Source organism: Dermacentor albipictus, chromosome 4 (assembly GCF_038994185.2).
Source record: "Dermacentor albipictus isolate Rhodes 1998 colony chromosome 4, USDA_Dalb.pri_finalv2, whole genome shotgun sequence".
NCBI classification, from domain to species: Eukaryota; Metazoa; Arthropoda; class Arachnida; order Ixodida; family Ixodidae; genus Dermacentor; species Dermacentor albipictus.
In genome coordinates this window covers 14,913,195-14,935,849 of record NC_091824.1, presented here as the reverse complement: position 1 = coordinate 14,935,849, position 22,655 = coordinate 14,913,195, and the positions used below count along the sequence as shown (strand labels likewise).

Genomic DNA, 22,655 nt, shown 5'->3' with positions numbered 1-22,655 from the left:
AATCATTTCTAAACAAAATTTTGCGTGTTTTTAGAGTGTTCCGCAATTCAAAAGCGATAATAGTTGTTAAAAAGTTTTTTTTGTCATGTGTTTCACTACAGCGCATCTGCCTCGTCTAGCCACACTGATAACAACGCCACGAATCGGCGGCGGCGGCCGCCGTGTATTCGCTCCATGTAGCGCAGCCCGACGAACATACGGCGTCGCGCTGCGGCTGATTTTCTGCCGCCCGAACTTCGTCGTGAAAGTTCGCTCCATATATTCTGGCCATTACTACTGTTTTCGCTAAAGGTTGCTGGAAGTTAGCGCAGTGTGTCTCGTGCTTTCTTTGCGCCCGTGCCGTAGTTGAGCGGCACGAAGAAGCCTTCAAGATGACGTACCGAAAATCCCAAACCACCACACTATCAGGTAAAGTTACCTCTGAAATGTCCATTCAACAATACGTTTATTCGGGCGAATCGGTGGAACATGACAGCGTTCGTGAGGCAGTGCTAAAGACTAAGACAAAAAAAGCAAGAACATTTTATCCTCACCAGTCCTATTGCATGTGTTCTTTTCGTCTTCATCTCTAGCGCTGTTTTATGAACACTATCCTGTCAACTCTTTTACGGTTATGATATACAGATGCGCAAATTTTTTTTAAGCAAGTACGTCTGACACATCTCTTCTTTCGGAATGTTTTCTGTTGAGACACGTGTGGCATTAGCACGCTGAAATGCTAAACAAGCGCTTCCCTCGCGTCAACGTTCGTGTTGTGTGTATTGCAGTGATGCGCGCCGGAAGCAGCGCCACTAGCGCAGATGGGCGTTTTCCTCCCTGCTGCAACGGCTCCCGCGTGTATTTCCACAGCATTATTGCAAGATGTCACAGAAAGAAACAAAAAATGCTTTTTATTCAGGGCCTCTCGACGCACTTCTCGTTCTCGCTTCTCTACGCTTGTACGCTTCTCGCTAGTAGACCAACAATGCAATCGATCCACTTGGGTTATTGGTGGAAATGCATCAGTGTTGCATTTGTTCTTCCACATGGCACGTACGAACACGTCGAAGCGGAAACTACGCTCTATAAACTAACTATAATTTTAACTAAATCAAAGCAGCAACGAGCTAGCCTTCATGGAAGAATTAGCGCCACTGTCCGTGCTTTAAGTGTTTTCTCTTTTCGTTCACCAGCAACACTTGTATGGTTTGCTTTGTCGATCACAAGGCTGTTCCGTCTTGACGCTTATTAGGAGGAATGTACTTTATTTATACCACTTTGCAGACCATTATATAAAGCTTGGACATCGGTAGGGCTTGTATGCGGCGTTGTAGGAGATGCTTTCGCATGCGCACAAAGTAATGCTCGGCCGTCACAGTACAATGTCGTACTATGATGCTGCTTCATCTGCTTGATGTATAGCGAATGCTGAAAGAGGGCTTTAGCTCTGCTACATTAGGAACAATGCACGTGCGCTAGCCCATTCTGATGGCAGTGAGTGGCAGTTGAGCTGAAGGCTCGCTCGTTTAAGGGAGCAGGCGTTTAGAAGTGACTGTAGGCATGAAATACGTTATAGATAAGAGATTAAAGTGGAGCGTAAACGCGTTCGTTTCTTTAACAGTACCATGCAAGCGTCCAGTGTCCCGCCAGTAAGCGCCTTGCCATGACGACTTTACCGGCATCCGTCAGAACAGATGCCCGATGACTGTGGCAGCGGACACATCAGGCGAAGGTGGTGTGCTAAGAAGGAGCATTTCCTACAAAACAAAACTGTTTTATTTTGTTGTTTCTTTATGTACACTTGAAACACCTTTTAAAAATGATGATGCGCTGTTGAAAATTGAACAAACTTTATTTCATTGTTTTCGTACCGGCCTCTTATGTCACACACTTGTACAAACATTTCATTTCACCATCTTGATACAGCAGAACAAAAAGCAGGTCTACGACCATGCTCGACAATATGGGTGTTTCAGGAGGTAAAACACAAAAAAAGCATATAAGATGTGTGTAGCGGAATTCATTGTAATACAAGAAGAGTAAATGCTTGCGGTATGCTTTTGTGCTTTTCGCTCTCGGTGTAGGTAGGAAATACGCAAACGATTGCCAATAACTTTAATTCACATTGAATGATTTGGGATAAAAGTAGAATAAAGATAATGAGACACTTTAAACTCTTAACGTCGTATGGTTGATTTACAGTTAGCGTTTTCAGTCGGCGGAAGCAGCATAAAATTTATCGGTCTAGAATGACCAAACCTATTTGCTATACAACCAACAATGAGACGTTTAGTATAAGCGCGTGCGACATCACAACAAGATAGCATGCAGAAATTTAAAAATTCAGAAATCGTTCATAGGAAAATGAACGTATGCAAGACGGTGCCATGGATCGAGACGAGCCGGTTCGCCTGAGTGTGTTCTTTTTCGATTCCTCTAGGAATAAAACTCTCTCTCATTGCCTTTCATGCTGTTTCTCTTTACTATCAATTTGTCTAAATGCCGCACTTAAGTTTATGAAATATTGTTAGCTGAAGTATCAATTGCGTCCGACATTTTTGCTGTTGTGGAGATTACCTGCCAGACTCGGAATCGGTGTGAAATACTACAAAAAGCAGCGTGAATTTCTGATTGTATATGCATGAAAGAGAATTGCCGAGACTTGCACCGCTAATCACGCGTACTTTGGCGCGCAATGAAACCTTCAGCAGGGAATGTGTTTCAAGAGGCATCTAAGAAATTAGTCTACCCTTTTCAAGACATTTGTTAAAAGCAACCTATATGAAGTACCTCACTTAAAAAAAGAAATTCCTGCTAGCTTCAAATAGGCGCAAGAACTTTGCCGACTTTATACCTCGCAGAGACCTTGGTCTGGAAATCATTTTGCAAAGCGCGAACTTGAAGATGACAAACTATGTACGGCCATGCTAGCCGCTGCATGCGTATTGGCGCGTTGAAAGATTCTGTGGAAGGACATAAGGGACGCGTACTTATCAACTTTTACATTGCCCTAATCATTTAGAAAATAAAAACAAAGCATCGCGTCGGTCATATAAAAATTTTGTCTGGAGCCTAAACTCCTCAGCATAAAATCAGATGCTTGTGCGAGAGACGGCAGTTGTATAGCGAAATCAAACGCAAAATTTGCTATTTTGTATATTCAGTTATACTCTTTTAAACAATACCCACGACCTTGCCCTTATGTTTTCACTTACTCGTCTGCATTTCTTTCAAGCTAAATACGAAGCAGAGCCTTGCAGACTTACTACGGTAGCCATTGGTAGTACGCAAGATTAACTATTGATGGGAGAAAATTTTTGGCTTATGTAGCACCTGGTTGTTTAAGGCCGCACCTCATGGTCGTTGCTTCGGCGGCGGCATTTGCGTTAGAAAAACTGGTATATGTAACGCGCTTAGACAGAATATTTTTTTCACGTTGTATGTTAGTATGCACGAGTGTAATACTACTAAAAAATTAGGACGGGAAGGGCGCAACAGTAAATCGATGCTCAATCAGCTGTCAACACGGAATGAACATGCATAATGAACACGGAATGGTAGCTATGGCTCCAGAATCTGCCATTAACACTCAGTCACACAAGCCACTGGCCATTTCAGGGTGTAGCAAACTAACTTTCTCGCAGTGGCAACATTTTGTGTACCAGCCGGGAAGTACTGTATTGACAAGATGTTACACAAGACACTGAACGCTTTTTAGCAGTCTGCAGGCACCGATTTTTGAGCTAGAGGGAAATGACAACGTGCATATTGCATCAAATCATTTCTGAGATCCAACAGTCACGCTATCAATGAACTATTATATAAGACAAGGTGTGGAAACAAAACAAAAAAAAATTACGTTCTGCAGGTTTCCCGGACACTCCCATACAACGGGCATGTCTTGCTGGGCTTGTGTTGAACATCAGTGTTTCGTCGGTCGCGATGAACTGTAGCAAATAAGCTTAACGTAACACATTGCCTTTAATTACACAATGTAAGCGAAGTAAATAACAAGAAAACTCAATTTAAATTCAAAAACAAGAACGAGTTTGAACATGGCATTCGCTATTATATTCTCAAAGGTTGGCTCTGGAGGCCACAAAGATCATGTGCAAATCTTACAAGCTTCAATTTTGTGCACATCATTGTCTTTCCGCAACCTGAATGCACAGTGCTCAGTGGAAAACCTCAACACAGCCCGAACGCAAGCCTCTGAAATAAAGGCCCCCATTTCACACCTGCGGCAATCGGAGCTTCAACCGGCGACATATAAGTTGCAGAAACGAAACCGGCGAAGCTCTGAATAATGCACGTTTTGTCCCGTGGGAGAAAACGCATCGTTTTAATAGGTAAAAGTTATCTAGAAGCAATCTTGACAACCGCTTACCTAGGCGATCAACACGAAAAAGGCGCAGTTAAATAACTGTTCTGTAAAATTTTACCTTGTAAAGACTTCACTGACAAATTACCTATTACGTCCTTAATTAAGTACCGTTGCAGAGACAAAAAAAGGTCCTTTGTTCTGTGTAATGTAATAGATAAACTGTCTTGGTATCTATTGTAGGTTTTAGATTATAGCATTGCGTATGCTCAATGTCAGTTGGTACATATACAGTATCGGTGTAGATCTTAAGTGCCTGTTTTTACAGTCCTCCTATAAGCAATTATACGCAATGCAGTGAATAGTATTATCAGAATTAGCTTTTTAATATACCTGCAAGAGGCTTATTCTCTGTGATTTTACATAATATTGTAAGACTAGGAGGGGGCATGCATTTTAAGGAATCCTTGGATTTTACGTTGATGACAAAGAATTTAAAAACGCTGTCCCGATTCATACGTAACTAATCGCTTTTACATAAGAAAGTACAGATGCTTTTCATGAATGTTCTGATTAAAGCATCATCACAGTCATCCCAGTGATCCAAGTGATTACAGCGTTTTCGGCATCGCACTTCTATGAACATCAATATACCGTGCGTTAAAAAAAAATCCATGCGAACTTGAACGTGCGGTTTTATAAAAAAATCATGAAGGTCAGGATTCAACCACTAGTCTTCGCGACGCAGATACGGTTGACAAGAGCCCGGGGCTGAACGTGGGTGAAGTGAACGTATAAGTTGTACGGCTGGAAGGGTTGCATTTCTAAATGGGTGGGTTGACACTGGTTGTCATAAATTATGAGCTTGTAGAAGACGTCGCAAGACGTCCACACGACGCTGAAATGAAGGGGAATAAACGTTCACCACAGTGAGCAATGAAACCAAAGCACAAGTAACTTTATCTAGCACAGTTCAAAAAGTATAAGCCACAGATGTCCAGCCCTGCGTGGGAAATGAATTCACATCGCAGAAAAGTGCGCTGTTCAATGGTGGAGTGGTCCTGAAGAAGGGATGAAGCGACATTTTTAAGACATCTTCTCCAGGTATTGTCGATATGCCCACAGATGCGTTGTCTCATTTATAAGAGAAGCCACCGTCCTTGAAAGACAATAGTGTAGCCGTAATGTGCGCGCACACTGCAACAGTTCATAGTCATCGTGTCTGCGATTCCCATTGTCGCGTGAGCAAAATCACGCAGCTTCGCGCGCACACAGGCAACACCGTCGAGATGGTCTCATTAAGCACTGGCAGTGGCGATGAATTCGGGACGTCTGCCGTTCTTGAACACCTTGCCAACCCCTCACTAGGACGAACGCAGTGTCAGACGGCAATAATATATGCTAGTCAGTTCTCGAACCTGTCAGCAATGTTTCACAACATGCGTTCAGTGCCACATGCAGAATCGGGAACACACACTTGTCGTTCGCGCACAACACGTCAGTAAAAAGCTGGGACAAGTTTTTGATGGCACACTTTTCGACGAGATTCTTGTAATCTCCGTCAAAATGATGATGCTGAATATTGTCTCAAGTGTATTTAGAAATTTGAGGGGAATATAAAGGGACTAGTTGGGCAGAACTGTGGCTCTGCTAGACAGCAGCAGTGTGCCACGATAGTGACTTAGCAGTCAATGATGTCAGAACCGGACTTTCGCCGCCGGCCAAAAGCACCTGCAAAAGAAAGAAAAAAGAAGAAAGGAAGTAGCAAAGCATATTATAAATCGGGAATGCGGAAGGCTACACAAGATTATGAGAAGAAAGATTTGAAGATTATGAAATTATGAGGAATATGGCTAAACTGATCAAAAGTGAAAAATGGGCGTGTTGGTATGGAAGTATGGCTATAGAAGCGTTAGAACGATAACGAAAACAATATATTAAACAATATAAAGGAGATCCAAGTGCGGCCAATAGAAAGCACCAAAGAGTAGTTGGTAGGGAACAAGGATGGATTCTCAACGCACAGCCACACTTTGGTGACAATTATATTTTCTGCCCATGAAAAAAAAAGACTAGTTTGCAGACAAAACACAGACCCTTTTCTTCTACTGCTGCGAGATTCTAGGGGGATTTAACGAAAAAAAATAATTGTAGAGGAGGCATATTCTGAGACAGCGTGAACAATGAGGAGATGAAAAAAAGAAAACTAAACAAACATTTACACAATGTCTACACTTTGTCAAGTGAGTAATACGTACCCACATACTATACAGTGGAAATGCACAATATAAACAATACGAGGGATACGCACTGTTACTAACCTGTTTAAACTGTATTTTACTATGACACAAATTGTTTGTAGTGACATAAATAGAATTCTGATGGGTACGAGATGAAATTACTACCTTACCGACCAAGACATGGCGTCACCGAGCCCAGTATTCTTCTTTTGTGCAAAGCCGCACACCCAAGGAAGAAATTCAGATGTGAATAACACGCCCTAAGGTTGAAAATATATTGTGAGCCATTCTTGAGTTATTTAAAGAGTTATTCTGGTAAGGTGCATAAATTGAGAGCATGTCGCGTATATAGATCCGAGTGGTTCGGCAGCCGTGTCAACAGCACGACGTGCTAAAACCACCGTTTTTTCACCGTTGCAGGCTTTCCTAGCATGGTGTGGCTACAAGAGGTGACGAAGACAGACAAGTAGACCAGCGCGCAGGCGTACTTCAGTCAGCCGTGGTTCCCTGTCAGGCCACTTCCAGCGTGGCAGGGCCTTCTGCGTACCCAGATAAGCAGCGCGGATTCCCGGCGATTCATCAGAGTGGTTCGGCAGCCATGTCAACAGCACGACGTGCTAAAACCAGCGTTTTTTCACCGCTGCAGGCTTTCCTAGCATGGTGTGGCTACAAGAGGTGACGAAGACAGACAAGTAAACCAGCGCGCAGGCGTACTTCAGTTAGCCGTGGTTCCCTATCAGGCCGCTTCCAGCGTGGCAGGGCCTTCTGCGTAACCATATAAGCAGCACGGATTCCCGACGATTCATCACAGTGGTTCGGCAGCCGTGTCAACAGCACGACGTGCTAAAACTACCCTTTTTTCACCTCTGCAGGTGGGCCAACGGCCATTTTTTTACTGTTTCTACTTAGAATATTGCTGCTGCTGAACTGCTGTCTGTTGCCGTATTACACCATTGTTCGATGTGCGATTATCGTTGACGTATAGTTGATATTTTGCCTTGCATCATGGAAAGTGGAAAGAGTGACGCTCTCGAACAATTCACTAAGTTTATTGGAGACAAACCACCTGGATCTGCAATGGAGGTTGTTAAGACTATGGTGGAAATGACCACGAAATTTGCGCAAGTTTTGTCAGAAGTAAAAGCAGAAATGAAAAATATCGACCGATCAAACAACAGCATAAACGCAGAGCTGAAATCAGTTGCAGCTTCAATGAGCTTTATCAATAGTAGCTTTGAAGAGTTCAAGCAAAAAATTGTAAACCTTCGAAAAGAACTTTCTCAAGTGCAGAAAGAAAGCCTGATTTGCCAAACAGAAAGCAAGCGGCTAGACAAAGAACTTAAAGAAACACGACGGCAACTGACTGAATTGAAACAGTACAGTCGTAGAAATAATCTTGAATTGAAAGGTATCCCCTGCACTGAAAATGAAGTTCTTGACGAAACAATGCGAAAGATTGCAACATTCTTGAACGTTGATCTCGTTGATGGAGACATTGATGCCATTCATCGTGTGCACACAAAGGGTGACGGACCAGCCAATGTCGTTGTCAGGTTTAATGCACGCCGAAAGCGCGACATGATGCCACAAGCAGCAAGAAAAAACAAGACCAACAACAGCAATGCTTGGCGCGGAAAAATCTCAACCGCTGTACGTGAATGAATATCTATGCCCAGAATATAAGGCGCTACTCGCCAAGGCCATCCAAATGAAGCGAAAGCAAAAGTGGAAATTCGCCTGGGTATCGGATGGCAAAGCGTTAATGCGGAAGACAGATAAATCTAGGGTCATCAGCCTCACAAGTGAAGAAGGTTTAGCCCAAATAGTGTGATCCCGTATATTTGGGTAGCCTGACAGATACAAGCTTTAAAACAAGATGGCTTACACATCAAAGCAAATAGATGACCTTTGTTTTAACAAAAATGCGACCATTTTTCATTGGAACATACGCAGTTTAAGAAAAAACGTAAACCTGTTGACCTCATTTTTTTCGGTGCATAATTTCCTGTATGACGTCATTGCGACAAGTGAAACTTGGCTTTTGAATGATGAAATCGTAGATATGCCAGGGTACAGATTAATATCCCGTCCTCGTTTGTCACGTTATCGTGGGGGTGGTGTCGCCCTTTTTTTTGAGAAATAATCTTGACATTACAATACTGCCTTTGATTACATTCTCTTCCTGCGATATTGAAGTACTGTTCGTGAAAATAGAAACCGGCTATATCGTAGGCGTGGTCTATCGACCTCCCAACGCGAGCCTTGGCAGTTTTCTTGATAAGATGGAATCAATTTTATCTTACTTACGAAACTGCCAAGCTACGCAGGTTGTAATCGTTGGTGCCGTGAACATTGACATACTTAATCCAATACACAAGGATTATTCTTATCTCCTTAAATCGTTTAATTTCCGAAATTTGATATGTCAACCGACGCGTGTAACAAACACTACGGCTACTCTAATAGATCACGCATTGACGAACATCGAGTCTGAAATAAATAGTGGAGTGTACAGTCTACCTCTTTCAGACCATTTGCCTATCTTCACGGCATCTAACAGCCAAAGTGTAAAGAATAAGGATGACGGGAGGCTTATGACCAGATTAGACTACAGGAAGCTCAGAGATAAAATCCATGAGGCCGACTTAGAGCAAGTTTACAATGGTAATGTACACATGGAGTTTTCCAATTTTATTAGCTTAATTATCCATTTGATAAATGAGTGTAGCAGTACATATACTAGAAATTCTAATAATCAGCCTATCTGTCCATGGATGACGACACAAACTTTGAAAATACTTAAAACAAAAGAATACTGGTATAACAAATGGAAGCATAATAGGAGTAATGCTTACTACTAAGGTCAGTACAGGACATTTCGCAACAAAGCGGTGTCAATGATGAGAGTCCGAAAGCGATATTTTAATTCGAAACGTATCAGTCAAGCTGCCGGCGACTCCAAACAACCGTGGCGAATAGTAAACTAGGTTACTGGTAAAAAGACAAAATGTGTGTTTAGTTTACTAGTGTAGGTCCAGCGCTAGCCGCTCAACTACCACAGCTAAATGGTGAAGCTTCTCCCGCTCCTAATCCAGAAGTAAATTCGTTTATTCTAGAAGAGATAGAGCTCAGTGACATCGTTTCAAACGTAATAAATACACCAAACAATAAAGCGCCAGGACCCGACGGCATTTCTCTAAGGGTGTTAAAGGAAAATATTGATATATTAGGCCCAGTTTTGTGTCAAATGTTCAATCAGTCTATTACTCAAGCAATATATCTAAATTCTTTGAAATTGCCAGAGTCATTACAATCCATAAAGAAGGTGATCCGTCTGACCCTTCACATTACAGGCCAATCTCTGTTTTAAATGTAATCAATACTGTTTTTGAAAAAAATTATCGAATCGGATGAAAATATTCATTGATAAGTACAATGTGCTCTGCCATTGTAGAGGTCTGAAGCAACATGGCTGAAATGAAACGGTCTGAAACGAAGTCTGAAGCAACATGGCTTCAGACCTCGTTTCTCAACAGCTACTGCAGTCTTGGGGTTAACGCAAGAGATAAATATGGCTTTACAATTAAATAAACTACTAGCTGTCGTCTTTTTGGACTTAAAGAAAGCATTCGACACAGTGAATCATTCCATCTTATTGAACAAACTTAAACATTGCGGGTTTCGAGGTAAAGTATTTGACTTTTTATCAAGTTATATGCATGATCGATCTCAGGTTGTCAAAATCAATAACATAACTTCTTCAAAACAAAATATTGTTATTGGAGTCCCTCAAGGTCCGTTTCTTTTTTCTTTGTATATAAATGAACTGCAACAAATTATAGACTCTGCAGAAATATTGATGTACGCAGACGACACATGTATTATAGTAACTGCGGATAATATTGCAGAACATAGTAATAAAGTAAATGTAGAGTTAGATAGAATTTCCAACTGGTTCTTGGCTAAGAAATTAACAAATAACACAAAGAAAGCAAAATATATTGTTTTTCAGTCACGCTTCAAAATTGTAGACACTACACCTTTAAACATACATATAAATAGCATCCCTTTGGATCAGACAAGTTCTTACAAATACCTTGGGGTAATTTTTGATAAGCACCTGCAATGGAAAGATCACATAAACAGCGTCTGCTCTAGACTGTCATCTGGTTGCTACGGCTTAATTCTAGTCCGCGAGTACTTTGACACCTCAGTTTTACGACTTAGGTATTTTGCTTTTATTGAAAGTCGCTTAAGGTATTGCATCGACTCGTGGGCATGGGCGTATAAAACCATATTAAATCCGATTATTAGGCTCCAAAAACGTCCAATTAGAATTATGGGTCATGCTAAAAATTACGATCACACGGCTCCGTTATTTCACGAATATCGCATATTACCATTTGACTATTTACGTCAGCAAAGCATTTCATTGTGTCTATAGGGTTGTTAGATTCAACCACCCATTCAGCTCATCCATATTTTACTCGTCTTCGCGATGTACAAGAAATGTAATTGCAGGTCATTTTAATCTTGCCAGGTGTAGCAATATATACGGAGAGCGTATGCTACAGTTCACAGGCATTAAAACCTGGAACGGACTACCAGCGGGAGTCAATAATTCCTCGAACTTCCCCAGTGCCCTGAAACAATATTTTCTTACTTTGTTAAAGACAGAGTAAATAATCTATTTCTTGATAGATCTGTATACAGCAAGAATTATTACATTTTTTAGGTTACTTTCTGATTAATCCATGTATCTAGTATGACGCGATTGTGTTAATTTGTTATACATTGAAATGTCGTATTTCTCTCGTTTTCTAATTATGTGCGCATTGAATTTCATCAATTGTATGCCTTATCAACCAGTTCAGTACTAATCAATATTACCTGCAATTTTTTGTGGGATACGTAAAAGAAATTAACATCATAGCACACATCTTTACATTGCGATCTGTATTCTCTTGTATTTGAACTGCGCCCCTTACACTGTTACTTGGTGCTCTCCTGTATTCACTTCCTTTTAGTTGACTTGTGAATCAACAAGCAACACCTTTGTATGTAGTTACTGTTGCTCTTTTTTTATTCGTGCTATGCTAGCATTTCCTTTATATGTTTTTTTGTATCGGACCTTTAACTAGCCTTCGGCTACAGGTCCGATAAGTGATTGTTACTTTTGTATAATCACTGTGTATACGACTTATTTCAGCCTTTTGCAACTAATGCACAAAATCAAGTTTTAAATAAAATTGATTAAACAAATCCTGTCTATTATCTAAGCTTCTCTAAATGACGCACACCAGAATACAAACTGGATACCAAAAACATAACACATATAATAAAGACGTATGTAATAAACAAGCTAGGGGAGAAACTCTGGAAATGGTCGAAATCTAAGGAAAAACCTCAAACGCCAACTGAAATTAAACTTTACTACGGATGTGCTATTCGCAAACTAATACTATATAATATTGAAACAGTCTTGGCAAGGCTGCTCAGCTGGTAACTGTGTACTTTGCTGTTTTTCTGTCAGATTGTTCCGTAAGGCGTTTCCAACGCTTAGTATCTGCCCCTCGAGCAGGCTCAGTACGGACAGTCTGCTTAGCTATAACAAGCAAAAATAATTTTGGTGACTTTTTTCTGACGCCTCGTTAGTGATTTCGTTGGGACCATGCTGTAAATGGGCGATTCCCAATTTGTTGTTCCACGTGCGAAATAGACGTCTGCTAGGATCACTGCGCCAAAGCGGGCAAAAGTCAGTTGTTTTGTTGTTCCTGGCTAAAACACGTTGGCGGGCTAGCTGGTTCGAATCCATGATAGAGTGTGCAGGCGCGACTGAACTAGGACCAGCAACGCTACTCCATCCGACCCTGGAATTTCAGCTGCGATTGGAGATGACGTGCACGAAGACAAAAGTGGGAAGCTCAGCAACCCCCACCTCTTTCTGAGAAATACTGGCGACGTTATCTGCCAAGGCATCCGCGAATAACTTTGTTTACGCCTCACCCTTTTACTCGCGGTGCATTAGATTATGCACTAGAAAGATTATGCTTAAGTGCATATGTCCATCCGTAATTGAACTGGCAGCAATACCGACGCACTGTACAGGAAAATGTGTATAAGCGCCAGGATGGCACTTAACAAAATGGTATGATCTAAATGGCTGAAAAGAGCGCTAAAACGGTGACACACGGACTAAAAAACGCACAACAATGGCCATTTAGATCTATCTTAGATCACAGCGCCTGTGGTGTGCGTTTGTTGCCTTTCAGATCATGCTTTTAACCAACTCGAGTGACGGATCGGCACCAACAGTATTAAAGGACCATCGAGACAAGGGCCACTTCAGAGGGCACGGCACCCAGCCTGTGGACAGCATGTCTAAGCCGCTGCTGCTGCTTTTGCAGGTCCTGCCATGTTTTTCCGCCCTGGCTTCATCAAGCGATACCGACCGGACGCCACACTTGCCACATCATCTCGCCGACAGAATCACTGCCTACGCATTGGTGGATCACCTGCCTCGTGGAGTGACGTCATCGGCACCAACAGTATTAAAGGACCATCGAGACAAGGGCCACTTCAGAGGGCACGGCACCCAGCCTGTGGACAGCATGTCTAAGCCGCTGCTGCTGCTTTTGCAGGTTCGTTTTCAATATGAAGTTCCATGTTTCCGTAGCGACAACCGTTTTCTGTTAGTTCTGCCGTGCCCTCGTAGATTTTGTCAGACTGTTGTCGATTGTTGGTCGATGTTGCTACTGCTTATAATGTCGGGTGATATTGAAGAAAACCCTGGGCCAACAACCGCCCAGCTATTGCAGATGATACTAGATAACCAGACTGCGGCTGATAGTGGTTTGAATGACATCAAGGTTCAAATTTGCGAACTGAATGCAAAGATAAACCAAGTATCCAGTGCACTAGATCGTATCCAGGAAATAAAAACCAGAATAGATTCTCTTGAGGATACCGTGCTGTTACAAGCCAAGAAACTGGTCGAATACGAAAACAGGAGTAGACGCAACAATATTCTCATTTTTGGCGTCGAAGAAAGTGCCTCTGAAACAGACAGTGATTTGAAAAAAGTAGTCATGGAAGAGGTATTTCAGGACAAATTGGGCATCGAGGTAAAGACGATAGAAAGAATGCATCGCCTAGGCAGGATTAAAGACGGAAAAAGGAGGCCGGTTATCATGCGATTCTATGACTATAAGGAAAAGGAGCACGTGATGAAAAACTGCTACAAATTGAAGGGATCCGCCTACTCAGTCAGTAATGACTATGCACCAGAAACGGTGGAAATTCGAAAGAAGTTATGGGAAAGTGCCGCTTCGGAAAGAGTTAATGGGGTGAAGGTTTCACTGATCCATGAAAAACTGAAAATAAAAGACAAATGGTACATTTGGGACGAAGCACGAGGACAGCGTCGGGAGATAGTGCAAAGCAGGGACCAAGCTGCCCGAAAATTGCACTGCTTCTCTGCAGCTACTGCTTCGGAGGGCGCTTCTAATTCTAAGCAGCACGCATAGCTACGCCTTCTTTTGTTGAATGCACGGAGTATTGCAAATAAGACCACAGAACTTGAATCTATATTACTCTCTCATAATCCACACGTAGTTATTATTACAGAGACGTGGTTGAATAGTTTAGTTCCCAATGACTGTGTTGTTCCTCCAGGGTATAAAATATTCCGATGGGATAGGGGCTCAAGAGGTGGGGACGTAGCTGTAGCTGTGAAATCATCAGTTAAGGCAGAAAGAATAGACTGTAGTCTTTCAAAAGCAGTGTGGTGCAAAATCTTATTAAATGGTGTAGCGTTCGTAGTGGGAGGCATATACAGGGCCCCTGCTACCACGCCTGAGTTCCTGGACGAATTAAACGCTTTTTTGTGCACCCAGTTGAATAATAATACAAGGCTAATAATGACTGAAGATTTTAATTTACCCCACATAAACTGGAAAACTCTCTCGCCTGGACATACGGAAGTTTCGAGTGCTGAAAAACTACTGGAAATTATGATTTATCATAACTTACGGCAAATTGTTGAAGAAAATACACGAGAAACTTTATATTCTAAGTCATTGTTAGACCTTGTGTTCCTATCTTGCAAAATAGCTGCTAATAGTGTGTCAGTCGAACCAGGAATATCGGACCACAAAATGATATCTGTCGATATACCAATCGATATACCCAGTCGCCGGCGGTTACCAGCTTTTAAACTTATAAAAGACTACGCGCGGGCAGACGATACAACAATAGTAGATAACTTAAGTCTATCATTTAGTGAATTTGAACTTGCGTCATCTAGTGAATCTGTAGAAGAATTGTGGCAACGTTTCAAGGAAATCGTCAAGCATTGCGTAGATAAATTTATTCCTACCCGCATGAAAAAAACAAAGCAGCATAGCCCATGGATAACTCGGGAAATAATACACTTAAAACGCAGAATAAAACGATTACACAAAAATAAACAAAACCCATCCCAGGTGTCCAATTTGCGTGCTCAACTAAAATTAGCGTTACGGGAATCTAAGGAAAAGTACTTTAACATAACGCTTCCTGGGTTCCTAAGATCTTCGCCACAAAAGTTTTGGATGCACTTAAGGGATAAAAAAGAAGAGATACACCAGATAAAAAGCGGATCTCAAATGATCACGGAAAAAACGCAAATAGCAGACTGCTTCAACGTATTTTTCCAGTCAGTATTTACGAAGACGAGAACAGAGCAAGGAAACAATGAGCACAGTGAATTGGGCGCCTGCGCAATGCGCCCACTAGAAATCACTCAGGCTGGCATATTTCAGCAATTGCTTATCTTGATGCCAAGAAAGCAAGCGGGCCAGACGGGATCCCAAGTGAATTTTTACGGCGATATGCCGAATGGATGTCATTCTACTTAACCATAATCTTTAGAAAATCCTTGGAAACCAGTTCACTACCTCAAGATTGGCGTAGCCGTGTTGTGATTCCGGTTTTTAAATCCGGCAGTCGAAATCAAGTTAGCAACTATCGTCCCATATCGCTTACTTCTGTGACTTGTAAGCTTATAGAGCATGCAGTAGCAAAGCATATCGTTCTTTTCCTTGAAGCCAATAACTTTTTCTTTTCGTCACAACATGGATTTCGAAGCGGATTATCCACTATATCGCAACTCATTGAGACGGTTCATGATTTTTATCTAGCTTTGGATGCCTGCGAACAAATTGACGTCATCTGCATAGATTTCGCAAAGGCCTTTGATAAGGTACCGCATGGTAAATTGCTTTTTAAAATCCAGAACGCAGGTATTGCTCCAGACATTGTGAACTGGATTGCATCCTATTTGAGAGGTCGTGTACAATCCGTCCGGATTGAAAACATCATGTCTAATCCACTAGAAGTATTGTCTGGGGCTCCACAAGGGTCGGTATTGGGGCCGCTATTGTTCTTGATTTACATGAATGATATTTCAAGTGTTCTGGAATCACCTGTTAAAATGAAACTTTTCGCCGACGATTGTTTGCTTTATACAACTGTGGCAGATACAACCGACCAAAGGAAAATTAATCGGTGTCTCCAAGGTTTACATGACTGGTGCATAAAATGGGGAATGGAAATAAATTATTCGAAATCGACGTTTGCTCATATAACAAGAAAGAAAACTGTGCCTTCCTTTGACTATAAAATTGGTGATAACTCTTTGTTGAATGTACGTAGCTTTAGGTACTTAGGGGTGATCATTATTCATGACTTGTGCTGGCGCCTTCAAGTGGAGGAGGTCTGCTCTAGGGCTTACAGGAAACTGTTCTTTTTGAGAAAAAAGTTGCAGCATGCACCAACACATTTGAAGCTCATTGCGTACAAAACATTTGTTCGCCCGGTTTTGGAGTACGCCTCCCCAGTTTGGAGCCCTCACCAACTCTACTTGCGAGATAAACTCGAAAAAATTCAGAGAACCGCGGTACGTTTTATTTGTTCGCGTTATCGGAGAGCCGATTCTGTAACACACATGTTGAAATGCTGTGACTTGGAACTGCTAGAAACACGACGAGAAAAACAACGAATGAAATTATTTTTCCAGATAACCAGAAATCAAATAAGAATAAACAAAGAAACATACATTCGCCCCCCTTTAAAACACAGTGCGCGTTTAAACCACAGTGCTAGTGTACAACCTTATAAAACACGCCTTGATGGTTTCGAATACTCGTTCTTTCCTTCGTCTATTACTATATGGAATGGCCTTCCGGATTGCACTGTTACAGCACAAAATGTTAACGAATTTTGTAGTCTATTAGACTTGTATTACAATCAACGGGATCATTGAGACTTGAACATGCTTACTGTTATTCTGTGTATATTTGTTCATCCTGCCTGTAATTTGTGTTTGACAATGATGTATAATGTTGTATTGTCAATGTTGAAATGTAAATTTTTTATTCTTTTCCTCTCCTGTAATGGCCCTCAAGTGAGGGCTACAGTATTCCTAAATAAATAAATAATAACTAGCCCAGCGTTGCACACTCCAACAAGAATGCTCAATGCTTGTGCAGCATTCTTCCCAGAGTGAATTCTAGAATTAACCTCCACGCTTAGCGCCACTCTATACAATGTTTCTGCCTGTGATTGCGCTAACATTTCTACTAAACACGGCAGTAACCTAGGTCTAGAACAGGCCACCGTTACAACTGATAGACGTTGTTTACATGCATCATATATATATATATATATATATATATATATATATATATATATATATGTAGAAAGAGCCGAATGAGAGGGCGGTTCACCAGATGAGAGATTCCATTTTGCTACGGTGCACTAGGGTAAGGGAAATAGGGCTTGGGAAGAGGGCGGAGCAGCTTCGTCGATGCGTTCCTCGCGGAAAAGTGAGAGTTGTTGCATGGGCGGTATTCCGGTGAAAGCAAGTGAATTGGGTCTTTTACCGGATGAGCGAAGGCGCAAACATGAACAACCTGCACGATGCAGCTGGTGGTGCAGAGGTCAACCAGACCAACACAAAGCTAATACTGCTAACATTACTTTGATTCTAGTTGAAGTTTTTGGCAGCTACACGACTACGTCACTGCCGAAAATTTACACCAGCAGCTATGCAGGACACACTTGGTTGCTGCAATAGAAGCTCTGTGTTTGTCCGGTTGAGCTCTGCTCTATCACGGCTCGAACCATGCAGGCCGTTCATATTGGCACATCCACTCATGCGGTAACCCATCCAGTACGCTTGCGTTTACTGAAGCACCGGACACACTAAAGCTCTGTAATCTCCCCGGTGATTCGCTAGCCGCTGAAGAATGACTTAGTAAATCTCCACTCCTTTTCATACATTTGTTTTAACCCTGAAGAAACCTAGGGTTACCACAGAAAAGGCTAAGGGTAAAAAAAATTCCGAAAGATATCTCTATTGCGAAATCCTAGATTCCCTGCACATTATTCCTGCTTGCACCTAAAAAGCCATATAGGGACAACCAGGAATATTGTACCTAGCTTTTAGGATTTTCTCATATGCGGATCCAACTCAGGATGAATGCCGACGTTAATGCAAATGACAACGAAGCAATGCAACAACACACCATACTGCCGCCATCGAAAAGCGCGATGCACGAGGAATATATGCAGCCGAGCTTTTCTCTCGCGCATCCTTCGCACGCTGTGCCCATCGGCAGCGCTGCCGCTAAGTCATCGCATGGCGCGTATTGAGCATATTAAGGCGAAATGGCTCACGGGTCAAAAAAGTGGTTATCCAGCGTAATTGAACAATTTACAATCTGGCATTATGGCACCAAATTTGAATGAATGAATGTGTGTAGTTTAGTGTCGCGAAGGCCAGGTATGGCCAAAGAGCGCCATGTTAGTGAGTTAACACTGTAGTGATAAATTCTGAGAAGTAGATGAGACGTGGCTGTAAGGGGGCCTTAAAATAGCCGTTCTAAAGTGCATGAAATCTACATGTATTGAAATTATGGCAATGACTAATGATGTTTAGTAAGAACATGAAGATGCACTTCGAAAGAACGATAAAATATACAAAATATATCCGATGCCAAAATCGGCTGGAAGCATTACTGTTTAATCAGAGCCCACATCGACGGGTGCAGAACTCGTGGCGTTCCGTGCTGCACTTGATTTCATTAAGCAGAAGCCACCGCAACAATGGACAGTCTTTGGTGACTCCAAGGCAGCCCTTCAGTGCATACGAAGCCCAATGCGCCACGGACCCAATGAACAACTGGCCTCAGAAATTCGGCACATATATCATCAAAGCTATGACAAGGGACACAATCTTTCAGTGGCTTCCAGGACATTGTGACATCACCGGGAATGACCACGCCGACGAAGCCGCCCGATCTGCACATGAAAGCGGTCAACGAGTCTTCATTCCGCTTTCGCGAACAGACGCTGCGGCTGAGCTTCGATTGATGTCCCGTGAGTGTACTTTGCCCCTGTGGGACTCGAATGTTTTCACAATGTGTCGGTTGCGTTCGTGGTCTCCGGACATACGGATACACCTTCCACCTGGATTACCCCGACCTGAACAGACCATACTCTACCGTCTGTGGCTAGGCGTTGCCTTTACAAACGCCTATGCTTTCCTCATAGGAATGGCCAACAGCCCCACGTGCGACACATATAACATCGACGAGACGCTCGCACACATTATCTGTGTCTGCCCGCGATACAGTGCTGAGCGACAAGTGATGTGCAGAGTACTGGTCCAGTTGGACAATCGTCCACTTTCAGAACTAAAAGCTTTAGGCCAATGCTCCGAAAGAACATCCGCGTTGAAGGCCTTACTCGCGCTAGTAAGGTTCTTGCGGTCCACGGGGCTTCACGACAGACTCTACGAATGCCGCCCCCTACCGCTCTGTAGTGTACGCGCTTTGTTCGTGCTTGTCTCCCTTTCTTTCTATCTCGCCCTTCTACTCTGTTTCTCTTTTTATCACTCTTAACCCTTCCCCCTGCGCAGGGTAGCCAACCGAAACTACCTCTGGTTAACCTCCTTGCCTTTCTCTGCATTATTTTCTCTCTCTCTCTCTCTCGCTTGAAATACAAGGGCCTGGAGGCATGTGCTATATACAGCCACTGTCACAGCAGCATCCTCAGTAGAGAGCAAGCACTACGAATTCATTCGGCTTATAACAAGTAGGCGAACCTCGTTCAGGAAAGCTAGGACTGCTTTGGTTCTAAAAAGCAGTTCTTCACCAAAAAGCACAATGGGATCGAGAGGGACAGGATAGCGGTATGCTATAGGAAAATGTGTCCCTCTTTTTCGGCTTCCCGACACTCAAGAAGGACGTGGAAGACGGTTATCCTACCACGACATCCAGCACATGGGATGCCATTAGTGCGCCTTATTCTGCGACGACAGAATAGGACATCAGTCCGTAGTGTTTTCGTTGAGGATGGCTAGAATCCTAACTGTGACTAAGTTAGGTAAAGCTTATTGTTTTAGCATCTCACAGGCGTTGCCGGTGGCTTTGCAGTTTATTTCGTAAAAGAAGGCTTGCGGTCGGTAGTAGGGACAACCGCGCTGGGAGTTGCCTGCATTGTAATTGATATGGCCATTCGGTTTGCTACCACATTACCCTCGATGCCTCTATAGCCAGGCAACTAGCATACAAGGACGTGCTGATTAGATACATAAGCTCTACAGGGAACATAATAGAGTTCAATAGCTGCAGCATTATTGGGTGTACAGAGTGACATCAATGCTTTTAGGACTCGTAATGAGTCTGCAAATATAATTGTTTTTCCAAGTCTTGATTTCCTTATTTGATTCACAGTTTACAATAGTGTATGAGCGTCAGCCGTAAAGATAGTTGTTGCCGGGTGCAGTACAGCGCATTCTCAAAAGGATGGACCAATGCCTGCAGAGGAAACCCCCGGCATGCGACTTAGAAGCGCCTGTGTAAAACTTTGTGCACAAGTACTTCGACTGGAGTTCTAGGAAATACATTTAATATGTGCCTCTGGCAGGTGCTTAGTGACCTCTACAAGGAATATGTCACAGCCTATGAGCTGCTGCTGCCAGGGTGGCAACAGTTTCTCTGAAGCAATAGGACAATGTTCAAGCCATGGAACACCCATTTCCTAACTAAGGTTCCTGACACGCAGAGAACAGCTTTCTGGCTTCACGTCGGTAATACCGTTTGTGGTTGAATAAGAAGGATGTTCAATGTTCGAGTGTACTTTCAGAAAATCCGTAAAACAACTACATGGCCGCTGCAAATAAAGTGACCACTGATTTGACTTTACGTAGGTTCTCTGAATCGGACTTGTCCTGAAAGCACCGGCCATGAGACGGGTACGCAGGTGGTGAACGGGGTCTAAGATTAGTAATGTACTTGGCGTTGCGGAAGGATACATTATAGCCCCGTAAACCAGGCGTGAGCTGCCAAGACTGTTATACAAGTTGTGGAAACGCTTTTGATCACTGCCCCATGTTGTATGCATGACAAAAGTTTTAGGACGTTCATTTTATTCAGGAATTTAGCCTTGAAGTATTCGCTATGCGGGATAAATATAGGTCTTTAGTCCACTATAATGACGAGAAACTTGTGCTCTCTGCTTACAGGTAATATGCTACCAGAGAACTCAACAGCAGGTAGTGATACTATTCCTCTATTATTTTTGGAAAGGACGCATGTACTATTCCGTGGGCTCAACCTAAAACTATTTTCACCAGCCGATTTAGTTATTTAATTTAAGCCATCCTGGACACGTCGTTGGAAGGTAGAAATATTGCACGACTCAAAACCAATCTGCACATCAAATTTATACATAGAGTAGAATATTGTTCATGGGATAGCCGTTCGCAGAGAATTTATTTTCACAACAAACAGTGTAGAGCTAAGCACAGCACTTTGCGGGACACCAGTTTACTAGGTCAAAGACCTCGAAAAGTGCTGACTGACCCTTAAACGAAAGGTGCGGTTAGAAACGTAGCTTTCAATTGTACATAACATATTGCCACCGGCACCCATGCCCGAAAGGTCTCGGATAATGCCGAAGCGCCATATGCTCTCATACGCTTTCTCCAAGTGAAGAAATACAGCGAGAGAAAGCTCAGAAAATACAGTGAAAGAAAGCCACATTGGTATGGATCTAGCGTTCTGTTCCTTTCTAGGAGATAGACTAGGCGCCGGTTTACCATCTTTTCAGAGAGCTTGCATAGACAGCTTCTCGAAGCAATAGGTGTGTAGCTGCTAGGTATGGAGGGGTCCTTGCCTTGTTTAAGCACGCAAATTACTATTCCTTCTTTCTAAAAAGATGGAATGTACCTAGCAGCCCACATGAGATTTCGAAGAGGGAGAAGTGTTTTTTTTTTCCTGTTTCAGGGTGTAGGTGCTTGATCATTTTACACATAATATTGCCACATGTAGGTAGTGAGTCGAAGGCAAGAGTGGGTTTGAGCCCGAAAGAAAAAAGACCACGCTTCTCTGCCCTGATCGCGAACAACCACGACAGACGCGTTTTTCCAGAAGCTAGCTACTCTGCGGTTTAGTAAACCCCCAAGAGTAGTTCTGAAGGCTCGTGGCAAACTAGTGGAGATGTGGGATAACCCTCACGGATGTTGCAAACTCCTCCAAGGATCTGCATTACGAATCTAGTGCCGGTCGATACTCCCGTGCATTGAGCCAGCCGCAGGATAAGGGGACTAGCCCCGGAAGTCGTCGACGCTACGGTTCTCACTTCAACCGGTATGACCAGCGATTCCGCTCAACCCGCCCCAACTGGTACGGGAGGACGATGTTGAATCGGTATGCACTTAGAGAGCCCATAGGTCTCGTCAACGTTCCATGGCGCAGTGTTCGAAGACGTCGAAGACTGGATGGTTGACTTCGAGCGCGTGGCTGCCTTGAACCATTGGGACGACGCGGAAAAACAGAGACACGACTGTTTCTACCTGGAGGATGGTACGCGTACATGGTTTCGGAACCGCGAGGAGCAACTTACCTCATGGCACAAATTTCGTAGTCGGCTTCTGGACACCTACACCAGTGCTGATCGCCACGAACGAGCGGAACTAGCGACTCAGGCACGCCTCTAGTTGCCAAACGAAACTTCGACCCTATACATCAAAGACATGACGCACCGCTTCAGACGATCTGACCCAGGAA

The 22,655-nt window shown here is 42.9% G+C and overlaps 1 protein-coding gene across 2 annotated transcripts in view; it reads right to left on the bottom strand.

The window, feature by feature from the left end:
• Positions 1-1,699: 1,699 nt before the first annotated feature.
• LOC135917152 (cell adhesion molecule Dscam1-like) overlaps positions 1,700-22,655 on the bottom strand; it is a 1,023,231-nt gene continuing 1,002,275 nt past the window's right edge. For both annotated transcript variants that reach the window (XM_070536836.1, XM_070536837.1), the window contains one exon: positions 1,700-6,031. In XM_070536836.1, the coding sequence (XP_070392937.1) occupies positions 5,982-6,031 (50 nt within the window). In that variant the 3' untranslated portion in view covers positions 1,700-5,981. The remainder of the gene's footprint in view (positions 6,032-22,655) is intronic.